Source organism: Hipposideros armiger, unplaced genomic scaffold (assembly GCF_001890085.2).
Source record: "Hipposideros armiger isolate ML-2016 unplaced genomic scaffold, ASM189008v1 scaffold_880, whole genome shotgun sequence".
In the NCBI taxonomy this organism is placed as follows: Eukaryota; Metazoa; Chordata; class Mammalia; order Chiroptera; family Hipposideridae; genus Hipposideros; species Hipposideros armiger.
The window spans coordinates 437,926-450,327 of NW_017732230.1; the positions used below are offsets into that span (position 1 = coordinate 437,926).

A 12,402-nucleotide genomic window follows, 5' to 3' on the forward strand; every position below is an offset into this window, starting at 1 on the left:
GTCGTTGGTATCGTTTCATTTGCACTGCTGTATATCCCATTGTAAACATGCACAATTTGTTCATCAGTTCTTCTGACAATGAACATTTGGGTTGTTTCTAGCCCTTCATCAAAGACTGGCAGGAAAGTAACAGTAGTGTGGCGCTAGAGGGAGCAGGGAGGCAGTGAGGCAGCAGGAGGGGAGGCTGGTCGTGAGGTGCACCCCAAAGCCAGAGAGGCTACCCCGGGAGCTGGGCCCCAGTCAGCAGGGTTTCAAGGGAGGCTGGTGGAACGCTTTGGAGGGGTCTCCAGGTAGTGATCAGTTCCAGGAGAGGCTAATTGTCATCCAGGGGCCTGTCCTTAGGCACTTGGACCCCAGGCCTCGGCTCCCAGCAAGCACGTCTAGCTCAGCGCTCAGGTACGTGGCTTAAGGCATGAGAAAGGGTCAGTGGGCAGGACTAGAGGTAAGACCAGAAAAACCAGGTCCTGGCCCGAGCCAACAAAAGGTTAGGGCAAAGGTGACAGTTGCAACGTGGAGGCATCCAGAGGTCATGCCGGGGGACTGTGCGGTCACATCTGTTTGACAGTGATAGCTATTCCAGGAGTATCATGTGGGCCTGGCATGCGTGGCCAAGCCACAGAGCCCTGGCACCGTGAGAGTGCAGGGTGGAGGGCAGCGGTTGTCTTGCTATGGACAGGCTGTCTGGGGCAGCCATCGGAGTGGAAGCGGGGGCCCAAGCTGTGGGTAACCGGAGGGCAGACAGGGAGGGAGCCGCTGGTTTGGACAGATCGCATTGAGCAAATGGAACTCCAGTCCTGTGACCATTTTCCATTGCTTGACCGCACTAAGTGCTTCCAGGCCTGGGGCCTGGGGAGGAGCGCAGCGCTAGAAGTAACCTCCAGGGGGCGCGCTTCCTCTTTCCAGCTGTGTGACCTTGGGCTAGTGTCTTCACCACCCTGAACCTGTTTCTTTCTCTGTGAATCCCCTGCACTCACTTTCCTACCTGCCTTCTTAGGAGCATTTTGAGGTAATGTAGGTAAAAATGTTTTGACAAGGTAGGAAGTGTTAGATGTTTGAAATGTGTTTTACCATACATCTCAGATTCACACTGATTGAGAAAATAGTATCCCTTTTTCCCTGGAGTCCTCTCTTGCTTTCTTTATTCTTACCACTTGTTAAAACACTTGTTAGTTCGGATCTCAAACACCTAAACTAACTTGGAACCCAAAGATTTAGGGGCAACGTATAGTTCTGCCATTGATTTGCTGCCTCAGTTTCCTCATGCGCCTCACAGGGTTGCCGTCCAACTCGCATGAGAGAAAGATTATGAAGGGCTTTTCCAACTGTAATGTTCTTTGCATATATAATAACATTTCTTTGCTAGGAAGCCCCTTTTGCTTGTAGCCTGGGCCTGGCCCAGACTGCAACATTCCAGAACATAAACCCTAGCCAACAAAATTACATTTATTTCAAACATGTGACTGTGACCCCTTTCCCATCGTAGCCACAATAACTACTTGGGAAATTGTCATGGCCCATAGCAACTGCTGGCACAGCTCAGGCTATGGGCAGCTTTCCTGTAATCTGTTGCCTAGAAACGTGGCAGCCCTATCCTTCTGGTCTTTCCCCCCTGTCATTGCTCAGGCAGCCCCCAGCAACATATCCTCGTGCCAGTCTTCTTGAGGGCAGCAGTGTGACCTTGGCTGAAACAGTAAGGGCCATCTGGGTGTAGATGATTCATGTGGCAGAAATGCACACTCAGAGGAGAGGTTTCCAGCTCAGCTTTCAAGAACATTCTATCCCAGTTCCATTGCTTGGTCTCTATCTTCTTCTAGCTCCTTGTCTAATTCTCTTCTAGGTCGTGACCCTTCCCCCAGATGTCTGGAGGAGTCACCTTCCCTAAATCCTAAGGTGCTTCTCCTCTTTCCTCGGTTTTCTTTAACTTCCTCCTCCCCCTTCAGCCCCAGGCTCCCTAAAGGCAGGAGGCAGAGAAGCTTGGGTTTCGTTCTCCAGCGCCCTGAGTTTGAGCTAACCCTCGCTCCTTCCAGCAACTCTAGCTGGTGAGCTTGGCAAGTTAACCTCTCTTCACCTCCGTTTCCTTTTCTGCAAATGGAGATAATATTTGTATCTACCTCACAGAGCTGTTGCAAGATCGAATGAGAGAAAGCCATGTAGGACATTTGGCACAGTACCGAGCACATAGTAATCACTTAATAAATGACAGTTTTTGTTATTATTGCGTGGTGTGTTATTTGTAACAACAGTTCTCAAACTTGTCTATGAGGAAGTGCCTTGACATTAATAGGAAACCATGAAATTGTCGCATTTTAAACATAATGGAATGCCAGCGTTCCAAGGAATATAGTGTGAGAACCAAGTCCTTAGCCTGGCATTGGTGGCCTCCCAGCCTGGCTCCAGCCTCGCTTCCCTGTACCCTCCCTGAGCCCAGCGGGCCTGCCAAACAGAGCTGATTCCTGTTTGTTAGATACAACTTAACGCTTTCCCAGTTCTGCTTGCTTGTTCTCATGGCCTGCCATGCTCTCTCCTATTCTCAGTAGTATTTTTTGAAATTCAATGCCTCCCAACAAAGTGCTGCTCAGATCCCACCTTCTCTGTAAAGCCGTCTTGACCACTCCTGATATTTAGGCTGTTTTCTTCCTTTGGACTCTAACACATTCCCTGGGCGCCTGCTGAGATGAGTCCTGAGCTCGTTTGGGGGCATGTGGTTATGGGTAAGACACAGCCCCTGCCCCTAAGAGGAGCATAGTTGAGTGCGGAAGACGGACACAAGGGAATTAAAATTCCTTGTAATAAATGTTGTAAGAGGGCCTATGCAGGAGAGCACAGAACAGGGTGAAACTAAGTTTGCCTAACCCAGTCAGGGAAGGCTTCCCAGAGGAGGAGATGCTTAAGTGGGAGCTTACGGCATGACAAATTTGCCAAGCAGGAAAAGGTGAGGGACACCACACTTTCCTGGTTTCCCTCCTATGTCACTGGCTGCTGCTTCTCAGCCCCGTCTAGACTCGGCAGTGGACATCCTCAGGACTTGGTCCTTAGCAAGTTCTCTTACCTGCAGTCAGTCCCTAAATGATCTCATCCAGCCCGTGGCTTTAAGTATCAGCTATGTGCCATTGACTTCCTAAATTTGTATTTTTAGTCTTGACCCCTCCTTGAGTTTCAGACTATTATAACCAGCTGCCCACTTTATCCCTTTACTTGGATTTCTAGTGGGTATCTCCCAGTCGACGCGTCCAAAATCAAACTCCTGATGTCTCTCCCAAGTCTGTTCTTCCATTGTCTTTCCTGTTTCAGTACACGAATAGCATTCAATCAGTTACTCAGACCAAAAACCTGAGTCATCCTTATTTCTTATTTTTTCGTCCTTCCCACATCCAATCCATAAACAGCTCTTGAAAATAGACTTTAAAATGCATCCTAAATATAACCACTTCCATCCAGCTCCACTGCTCCCATCCTAGTCTAGGCAGCCATCACCTTGTGTTTGTACCACTGCAGTAGCCTCCTAATTGATGTCCCTGTTTCCACTCTTGCTGTCTATAGCCGATTTTTCTCACTATAGCCAAAGTGATTCTTCTAAAACATGTCAGATCAATTGACTTCCCTTGTGCAAACTTTCCAATGACTTTCTCATTGCACTTAAAATCCTGGCTCCTAACTGTGGCCTCCAAGGTGCTATGTGGTCTGTCCGTTGTCTTTCTGTCTGACCTCATCGCCTGCCACTCTCCCTCTTGCTTACTCCTCGCTGTTCCTCAAAAGTGGCCTTTGTTCTTGCTGTTCCCTCAGTTCGGAGTGCTTTTACTTAGCTCTTCAAATGACTTATTTGATCACTTCATTCAGTCCCTGTTCATATGTCACCTCCTGAGACTTTTACTTCTGATCATGATGGAGTAACAAAGACTGGACTTAACCTCCTTCTGCAAACAACTATAATACACTACAAAAGACATGAAATAAATGTTTTCAGACTTTGAACAACAGATAGTTCAGCACTGTGATCCCTGAGAAAGAGGGGGAAAAAATGAAAGTAAGTCTTACGGTTGCCTCAGCTTTCTGTCGAGCAATTTCTGGAGCATGGGCACTGGGAAGGGAAGCCTAAACAGGGCCCTCTGACCTCCATGAGTTGAGATGGAGATCAAAGTTTGGGAAGGCAGAAGTGGCTGAAAAGGAGGGAGCTAAACTATGTAACTATGTACAAAATTTTAAAAGAAAATATGAGTTTAATGAAGAGAGAAATGGCAGCTATTAAAAAAAAACAAATGGAACTTTTAGAGAAGAAAATTCAATATCTAAAATGAAAATTTCACTGGATGGGATTAATAGCAGATTAGACACTGCAGAAGAAATGATCAGTGAACTTGAAGACATAGCAACAGAATCTACCCAAAAGGAAACAGAGAAAGGACAATGTCGGGAAAACTAAATGAACAGACCATCAGTGACCTATAGTACAATAGTATGTGGTCTAACATATGTGTAATTGGAGTTCCCTGAGCAGAAGAGACAAGGAAGATACAGAAAAATATTTGAAGAAATGGCCCAAAGTTTCCAAATTTGACAAAAGCTATAAGCCCACAATCTAAAAAGCTTAAGAAACTCCAAGTAGGAGACACATACATACACACACATGCACACATCAAGGCTTATCATAATCAAATTATGGAAAACCAGTGATGATAAGAAAATCTTAAAAGCAGCTAGAGAGAAAAAAGCACATCAAGTTCAGAGGAACAAAGAATACACAAAAAGTTCTCATCAGAAACCGTGCAAGCCAGAAGACAATGGAATGACAAAGGTCACCTCCTTAAATAGGCCTTCCCTGACCATCCTGTTTAAACCACCAACACCTCCCTCTACCCACTGCATCACACTCTTATGTTCTTACCTTGCTTTAATTGTCAACTTGCATGTGGTCTCCCTCTACTAGAATGTAAACTCCCAGAGGGCAGGATGTTAAAACATCCTTTGTCTTGGACACTTCTTCATCCTCAATACCTAAAACGGTACTTAATATTCAATAGGTGCTCATTAAATATTTGATAAATAAAATTGTCTTCCAGGCAAAATAGTATAAAGGCAGAGAGGAGTAAAGCATCCTAGAACTACTAATAGTTGAGCACAGTTGGAGCCCACGATGTGCAGTAGTGAGTGGGAGGAAATAAAGCTGGAGTGGGAGACAGGTGCCAGGTCGTAGAGGAATTTGCAGGACATGCTGTGGAACTTGGACTTCATTCTGTAGACAGGGGTTTTAGGCAGAGGAGTGTTAATATTCTGTTTGCATTTTGTAAAAACAATGTGGCAGCCCCTTGTGCCAGATTACTTAGAGGGGAGAGTTTGAGAGCAAGGAAACAAATGGGAAAGCTATTAAAGCAGTCCAAGTGCAAGATGGTGAAGACTCAATTCAGACTAGGAGCAGCGAGGATAGGCCAGATCTAGAAAGCTCTTTGGAGGTAGAATGTACAAGAGTTGGTGTGCAGGTTGACATAAAGGATGAAGGAGAAATTTTTGGCTTGTGTGATTGGGTGGATAAGGAACACTGGAGGCGCAGCAGACTTTGGAGAAAGATGGTGTGTTAATTATCTTTGCTGTATCACAAATTACCCCCAAACTTAGCAGTTTAATCTAACAGACATGTATTACCTCACAGTTTCTGTGGATCAGGGATCTAGGCTTAGCCGACTGCCTCTGGCTCAGAGTCTCTCCCGAGGCTGTGTGAACATGCTGGCCGGGACTGCAGTCATCTCAAGGCTTGGCTAGGGGAAGATCCTCCTCCAAGCTCAATCACATGGCTGTTGGCTGCCTCTCCATTGGGCAGCTCACAGCATGGAAGCTGGCACCTCTCAGAGTGAGCGAGCAAGAGAGTAAGAGAATGCATCCCAAGATGGAAACCACAGCATTTTTATTACTGATATTGGAAATGACATCCCATTATTTCTGTCCTATTCTATTTGTTAGAAAGAAGTTACTAGGTGCAGCCCACACTCAAGGAGAGGGGATTATAGAAGGGTGTGAACACGAGGAGGCGGGGATCATTGAGACCATGCTGCCAACCACAGATAGTGAGCTTGGATATGTTGAATTTGAAGAGGCTGGGACCTCCCAACTGGGAATACCTTGGATGCAGATGGATGTGTAGTTCTGGAACTCAGGAGAGAATCCCCTCTCATTGGAATGGAGCTTGGAGCCTTTGCATGAGTTTACAATTAATGGGGCAGGGCCCTTTTATTCCCAACTTGCTTTGGAAGCTTCTAGAAGTTAGGGATGAAGGACAGATATCTTTGAATCCCCAGGGTACCCTTCAAGTAGGAGGTACACAACACATAATTGCTGATTAAATTACTTGGAGGAGGGCAGAGTACAATGTGACTGAAAAAGCCTCTCTCTCTCTCCATTTGACAATTCCTGCTCTGCCACCAAACCAGGGAGAAGTTTTCCCCTTTCTAAGCTGCAGGTTTCTGGTCTGCATATAGTGGGTGTTAGACTACGTTAGTAATTCTTAAAAATATATGTAAAGCTTTTTTCTCAGGGAACCAGTATGTAAAATGGTAAAAGTTGATCTGATCCGGTCTCCTCAGTGCATTGCTAGAAAAGAACCCCATTTTGAAAAACACTGAAACAAATAAATTTCTGATCTTCTGCCAGCTTTGTCATTCTGAGATTTTATGACAAGATCAACTCTAAGCTCCTCCCAGTGCTGTGACTGTTTATGGAGGTCCATTGGTGCTACATATTTCATTGAACTTTTGAAAAGAAAAAAAAATTATATTTACTTGAACTTGTGAAAAACTATAATAAAGCTGACTTTCATTAAATACTATGCATCAGGTACTGTACAAAATATTTTCCATCACATTACCTTTATTTAATCCTGTCTCCCCTACTATTAATAGACTGTATGCCCCATAAGGGCGGGGAGTTTCTCTAGTCCACCACTGTATTTCCAGAAGCTAGACTAGCTCCAGGACATAGGAAGCATTTCAGTAAATATTTTATGAATGAATGGATGCAGGTAAGGACTATTCTTATTCCCATTTTACAGATGAGGACACTGAGGCTTAGAGCTGCTAAATAACTGGCCTGTAGATATACTTGTACAAGTTAAAGGCAGAACTAAGATTGGAAATTACCTCCTCTGGACTTGAAAGCTACAAATGCCATTTCTTGTTGGTGAGATTAGCAGGCAACTAGAAAGGGAGCTGGTATATATTGAGTACCTCCCATGTGATGAACATAATCCTAGGTATTTTTGGCTTCCATTATCATCTGCCCTGCAAGATGGCCATTGTTAACTACATTTCTTAGATGAGGTAAACCAGGCTCAGAGAGGCTAAGCACCACACCTAGAGTTGTGTAGCTAGAGTGGAGACTGACCTGGGATTGCAGCCCAAGTCTTTCTGACCCCAAAGTATTCCTGTACAAGACCCAATGTAGTCAACTACGTGCACACACTGGAAAATAGTGGGCGCAGGTCAACATGGCTGACGAGGCACTGCCACTGTGCTTCTCCAGCTCTCCTATAGCTTCACATCCACAGAACCACTGTGCATTGACCTGGGAAGACTCTGCCAGGCTGAACAAGTCCAAGTCCAAACTTCTAAGATGTAGCAAGAAGTAAGCGTTGATGACTAAGGGTGATAAATGTTGGCACCGCAGCACGCCATTCTCTGTAGCCTCATCAAATCACATGTCTCAGACCAGGTCTGAAGTTAGACTGATGATGTCACCAGAGCCTCTTAAAGGCCTCATCACTCATATCCACTTGTCATATATTATTAAGCAGATCTATAATACATGTAACATTTTCTACTGAATTTCCATTCCTTTCTTTTCATGACCAGGGAGAGAAAAATAGAGTGAGGATGACTTTTCCCAACTTCTCATACTTATTGCCCTTCTTTGAAGAATAACCTTGTCTTGAATTATCCTCCAAAATGGTCATTTAGGCTCTGATTTCATTAATAAGGATGAAGCTACCATTTAATAATTATCATTTAACTAATGCATATTCTATATAGGCAAGTAAATGAATTTCCCCTCATCTTTTCTTCTTGAGTCCACAGAGGGGGTGTAGCTACATCATCTCCTTTTCTCTCCTTTATTCTCCACATTATTGTTTGAAACTTTGGGATTGTATCAATTGTGTTAGAAGCTTTCTACCTTATCAACCTCCTATGGAAATAACAAGAGTCCTCTCAAGAGTCTGACGTTCTCATCGTCTGAGTCTGAATCTAATTAGGACCACTGATCTCAAAGATGAGGAGGAATTATCTAGGGGAAGGGTTGTCTCAGGCAGAGGGAATGAGATGAACTGGTGGCTGAGGAATTGAAAGAGTCCAGAAGAGAAAGCCTCACCTGAGGTGCTGAATTCAAGAGCAGATGTCCAACAGGTGGCGTCAGAGTTAGCTTTGGGTGTGTTGGCTTCATGGACATGTGGTCTGTGCAGTCCCAGTGCCCCATGGTCCAAAGGGCTCCGTGCCTGGTTTAATGCTTTGTTGTCACTATCATGACTTTGTTAGTACTGTTTGAACAAGCAAAGGGCTTTGCATTTTCATCTTGCCCTGGATCCCACAGATTATGTAGCCTGTCCTGCTTGGCTGTGAAATCCAGTTCTGTCACTTACCAGCTAGGTAGTCTTAGGGAAATCCCTTGGTCTATCTGAGGCTCAGTTTCTGCCTCTATATAATGGAGAGCATAATCCCAACTTCAAATACACCGTCACAAGGATTAAACGAGATTATGAATAACTGGTACCTAGTAGGTGCTTTTTCTTAGCTAAGATGGTATATCAGAATCACCTGGGGGATTATTATGTTACTCAAAGTACATTTGCCTGAGTTCCACTCTGAAAGATTCTGACTCATAGGCCTGGGTTAGGGATGAGCAGTGGTTTTGAAAGAGGTCCTTAAGTGACACTGATGTACACCCAAGGTTAAGAAAGGCAGCCTTGGGTTTTAAGAGATCTCGCTCAGAAGCAACTTAATAGAGAAGAGCAAAAGGAGAGGGAGAAATGGATGGGCTACTGCTGATCCTTAACATAATAAAAAACCTGTTAAAGAAGAAAGAGGTCATCATCTTATAGCGCTATCAGACTACACTAATAGTGCTGAAATGCACTATGGGAACTCATCCTATTTGGAAACTGCTGTCCATTTGACCTGACAAGTACACCCAGGGGAAGAGGGGCTGTGGACAAGAGAAACCAGGGTCAAGGCCCAGAGTGGGGGCCACGTTTGAATTTATTGTCACTTTCCCGACCCCGCTACCATCCTCAATTCCTGAGAAAGACATGATAACTAGAGGGAGTAATTCTGAATTATGTTTATCCTGCCCAGATTTTAGGCTTTGACATTCTTCTAATGAAAAACCTGAAGCCTATACTACTTGAAGTGAATGCAAATCCCAGCATGAGAATCGAACATGAGCAAGAAGTAAGTCTTTTGGGTATCTCGTTGAATATATTGTCATACAACTGAGCGTTTCCACTCTCATGTTATTCACTCGGCCAAACGAGATTCAGCATTCCCAGATTTGCACAGCAAAGTTCTGTCCAAGTCTAAATAATTTCGGTTTTGTTGAACTCTGAACATAGTCTATTAATATAAGACCTATCTGACCTATGGTAATTTCCCATCATGCCATTCGTCCCATTTTTAAGATCTGCAAATGTAGAAGCAGCTGAGCCTTTCCATCAGTTTTGACATGAACTAATTAGTTAGCCTCAGGAGATGAACTAATTGAAATTCTATGAATATGATTTAGCCATGTCGACATGCTTGAATTGCTAAGATAAATAGTACATTTCACAGTGGTGGTATTTTTTTTCCTCCTGAAAAAAAAATGCATAAAAAAGACTAGAAGGAAATACACCCAGTACTAATAATGGGTTTTAGAGGGATTATGTGGATCCTTTTAATTTTCTTAACCCCTTTCTAATTTCCAAATTTTCTACAACAAGCATGTATAATTTCAATAATCAGAAAAACAGTACTATTTTTCCTCTTCGTGTATTTTGTTTTTTTGTCAAAGGATTTGTAAAAGGAAACTGACATTTTTAAAGTAGTAAACAGGGAGACTTTAAAATAGTCTCGCCTATAGATTAACAGAGGCAAAATCTAACAGTACAACCACCAGAGCTAATGGGAGGATTGGATACTCATAGTCACTTGGCACTGAGTCCCTGAATCTCACCACTATAACATGGAATTCTTACCCATTCAAGCTTTCTCCAGGGGTGTTTGAAAATGTCCCCAGCCTTGTTGATGAAGAAGTGAAAGTGGCCGTGATCAGAGACACTCTGCGCCTCATGGACCCACTTAAGAAGAAACGAGAGAACCAGTAAGTACTTTTTATATCATTTATTTCTCTCCCAGCTCTGCTCCCCATGCCCTACACAGGTAAGTTAAGTTCTTAGAACATGTTAACATCATGAGTGAGATTTTCATATTAGATAACCTAATAAATCATATTTTAGTATTTTCATTTGTGAATATCAGCCTCCCAATACAGTGACTCAGTCAGGAGATGGAGACTTAGATATGAATTTCTAGCTGCTTGTTACCTGAATCTGGAAAGGCTCTTCTGAAAACCCACCTTCCCCTAGTGACAGGGTCTCCTCTCGCCCACCATTGTTCACGTGATGCTGCTCTTAGAAATCCTCACATGTGGGAGCGAGTCAAACAGTGGAGAAGAGGGCGACTGGTAACATGGGCGTGGTGAGGACCACTTTCTTTTCATTTTCTTCATAATGTTGACACTTGCAGTATAAGCTTTTGGTTTCAACATTTGCAGCCAATTTAATGAACTTCTGGCAGTTCTGTAATATTTACAGCAGTTATAATTCCTCTTCTTCCCACCCACCTGGTGGACGTCATACCGGGTTGTTGGTGGGAGTATGTGCCCTGCCCCTCCCTCCATGGAATCGGCCCTGAAATGAATGATTTTTCACTTGGGTATTTTGTTTTGTTTCTATCAGATTCCTGGCTCTCTTACCAAGTGTAAGAGTTGGGTAAATATCATTGTGTCGGTTTTCGGCAGAAAAGTCAAAGACAGGCATTTCAAATAGCACCCCTTGTATCCCCGACAAATCAGGATGACCCAAATGCTCCCAGCCAGGAAGCGTTTGTCGGCTATGGCTCAAGACTGTGGGAAACGCCGACTTCCCTAAGCAAGCGGGGTTTTGCAGTTTCCTCTACCGCGGCCCCTCACCAACTGGGCTCAAGCCCAAATATTGTTAGAATCACCCTCCAGTAGTGCTTCTCCCCTTGGCTGCACATGAGAACCATCTGGAGAGCTTCCAGAGACAGCGCTGCGAGGGCCCCCACTTCTAGGGGTGTTGATTTTAATTAGCCTTGGCTGGAAGCTGGACCACAGCAATTTTTTGAGGTTCCCTAGATGTTTCTACCGTGCAGCCAAGGTTGAGTGCGACTGCCCTGCAGGAAATGTCACTTTGAAGGAGTGTTTGTCATACTCTGAGTCAGGCTGGATGGGGCCTGCTTGGCTGAGTTGTCCTCCAGAGTGCTCTTCACCGTGGGAGGCACAGATCGTCATTGTTGGCAAGACTCGACTAAGAGCGTTCACTGGTAGTTTGTCCGGGCTGGTCTTGCCAGATGTAGCTTCTGCTCGTTAGAGCTTCTAAGCGGTGGTGTGTCAGGTCTGGTGAATCCATGTGCAACCCAAACACCATGGTGGACAGTGTCCACTCGTGCATGCGTGGGGCTGCTTTCGTTAGCCATCTCTAAGGAAAAGCAGTGGGTTAGTGCAGCTTGGTCAGATTAATTGCAATACAACTCATTCCTCAAAAATCTGCTCTCTAATGGTTATTGATCTCATCAGTAGAGGTTAGATCTGCAGAGACTGTGTGGCACTGTGGGGAGATTTGGGTGGAGATCCATGCTAGCATGGCACTGTGGCATGGCTTTTGGAAGATGACCTTGACCCATTAGCATTCTGACTCCTTTGGTGGGAACAAGTTCAAAAGCTGCTGTGTGACCGGAGGCTTCTGAATTTAAGGTGCCACCAAAAACATGAAGAGATGTGACGGTACTGCTGTGTTTTCCTATTAAATGGTGTCAAAACATGATTAGCCTTCTTTTGCTTGTCCTTGTTGTTTTTCTTTACCTAAACCTGACATTCTGTATAATCCACATGAGCTGCGGATCTAAAATGTAATCGTGGTGGGCACAGGACCATTGGGAAGCATGGGAAAGGCATTTGCAACGTATGAAGTCATAAGTAGTAGCACCTTTTCTTTAATTTCGAAAGCACTGACTTTTTTTTTTTAACATTGATAACCAGGAACAGTTAGAACTTCAAGAACCTGACTTCCATTCTAATATAAGAACGTTTTCATTTCACCCTTTTCTTACCTACAATATTAAGGGTAGATGTTAATAGCTACATACCATT

General features: G+C 44.2%; 1 protein-coding gene across 2 annotated transcripts in view; it reads left to right on the top strand.

Moving 5' to 3' along the window:
• Nucleotides 1-12,402, top strand: part of TTLL11 (tubulin tyrosine ligase like 11) — a 236,945-nt gene that overhangs the window by 84,724 nt on the left and 139,819 nt on the right. For both annotated transcript variants that reach the window (XM_019630020.1, XM_019630021.1), the window contains exons 5-6: nucleotides 9,330-9,425; nucleotides 10,217-10,332. In XM_019630020.1, the coding sequence (XP_019485565.1) occupies nucleotides 9,330-9,425; nucleotides 10,217-10,332 (212 nt within the window). The remainder of the gene's footprint in view (nucleotides 1-9,329; nucleotides 9,426-10,216; nucleotides 10,333-12,402) is intronic.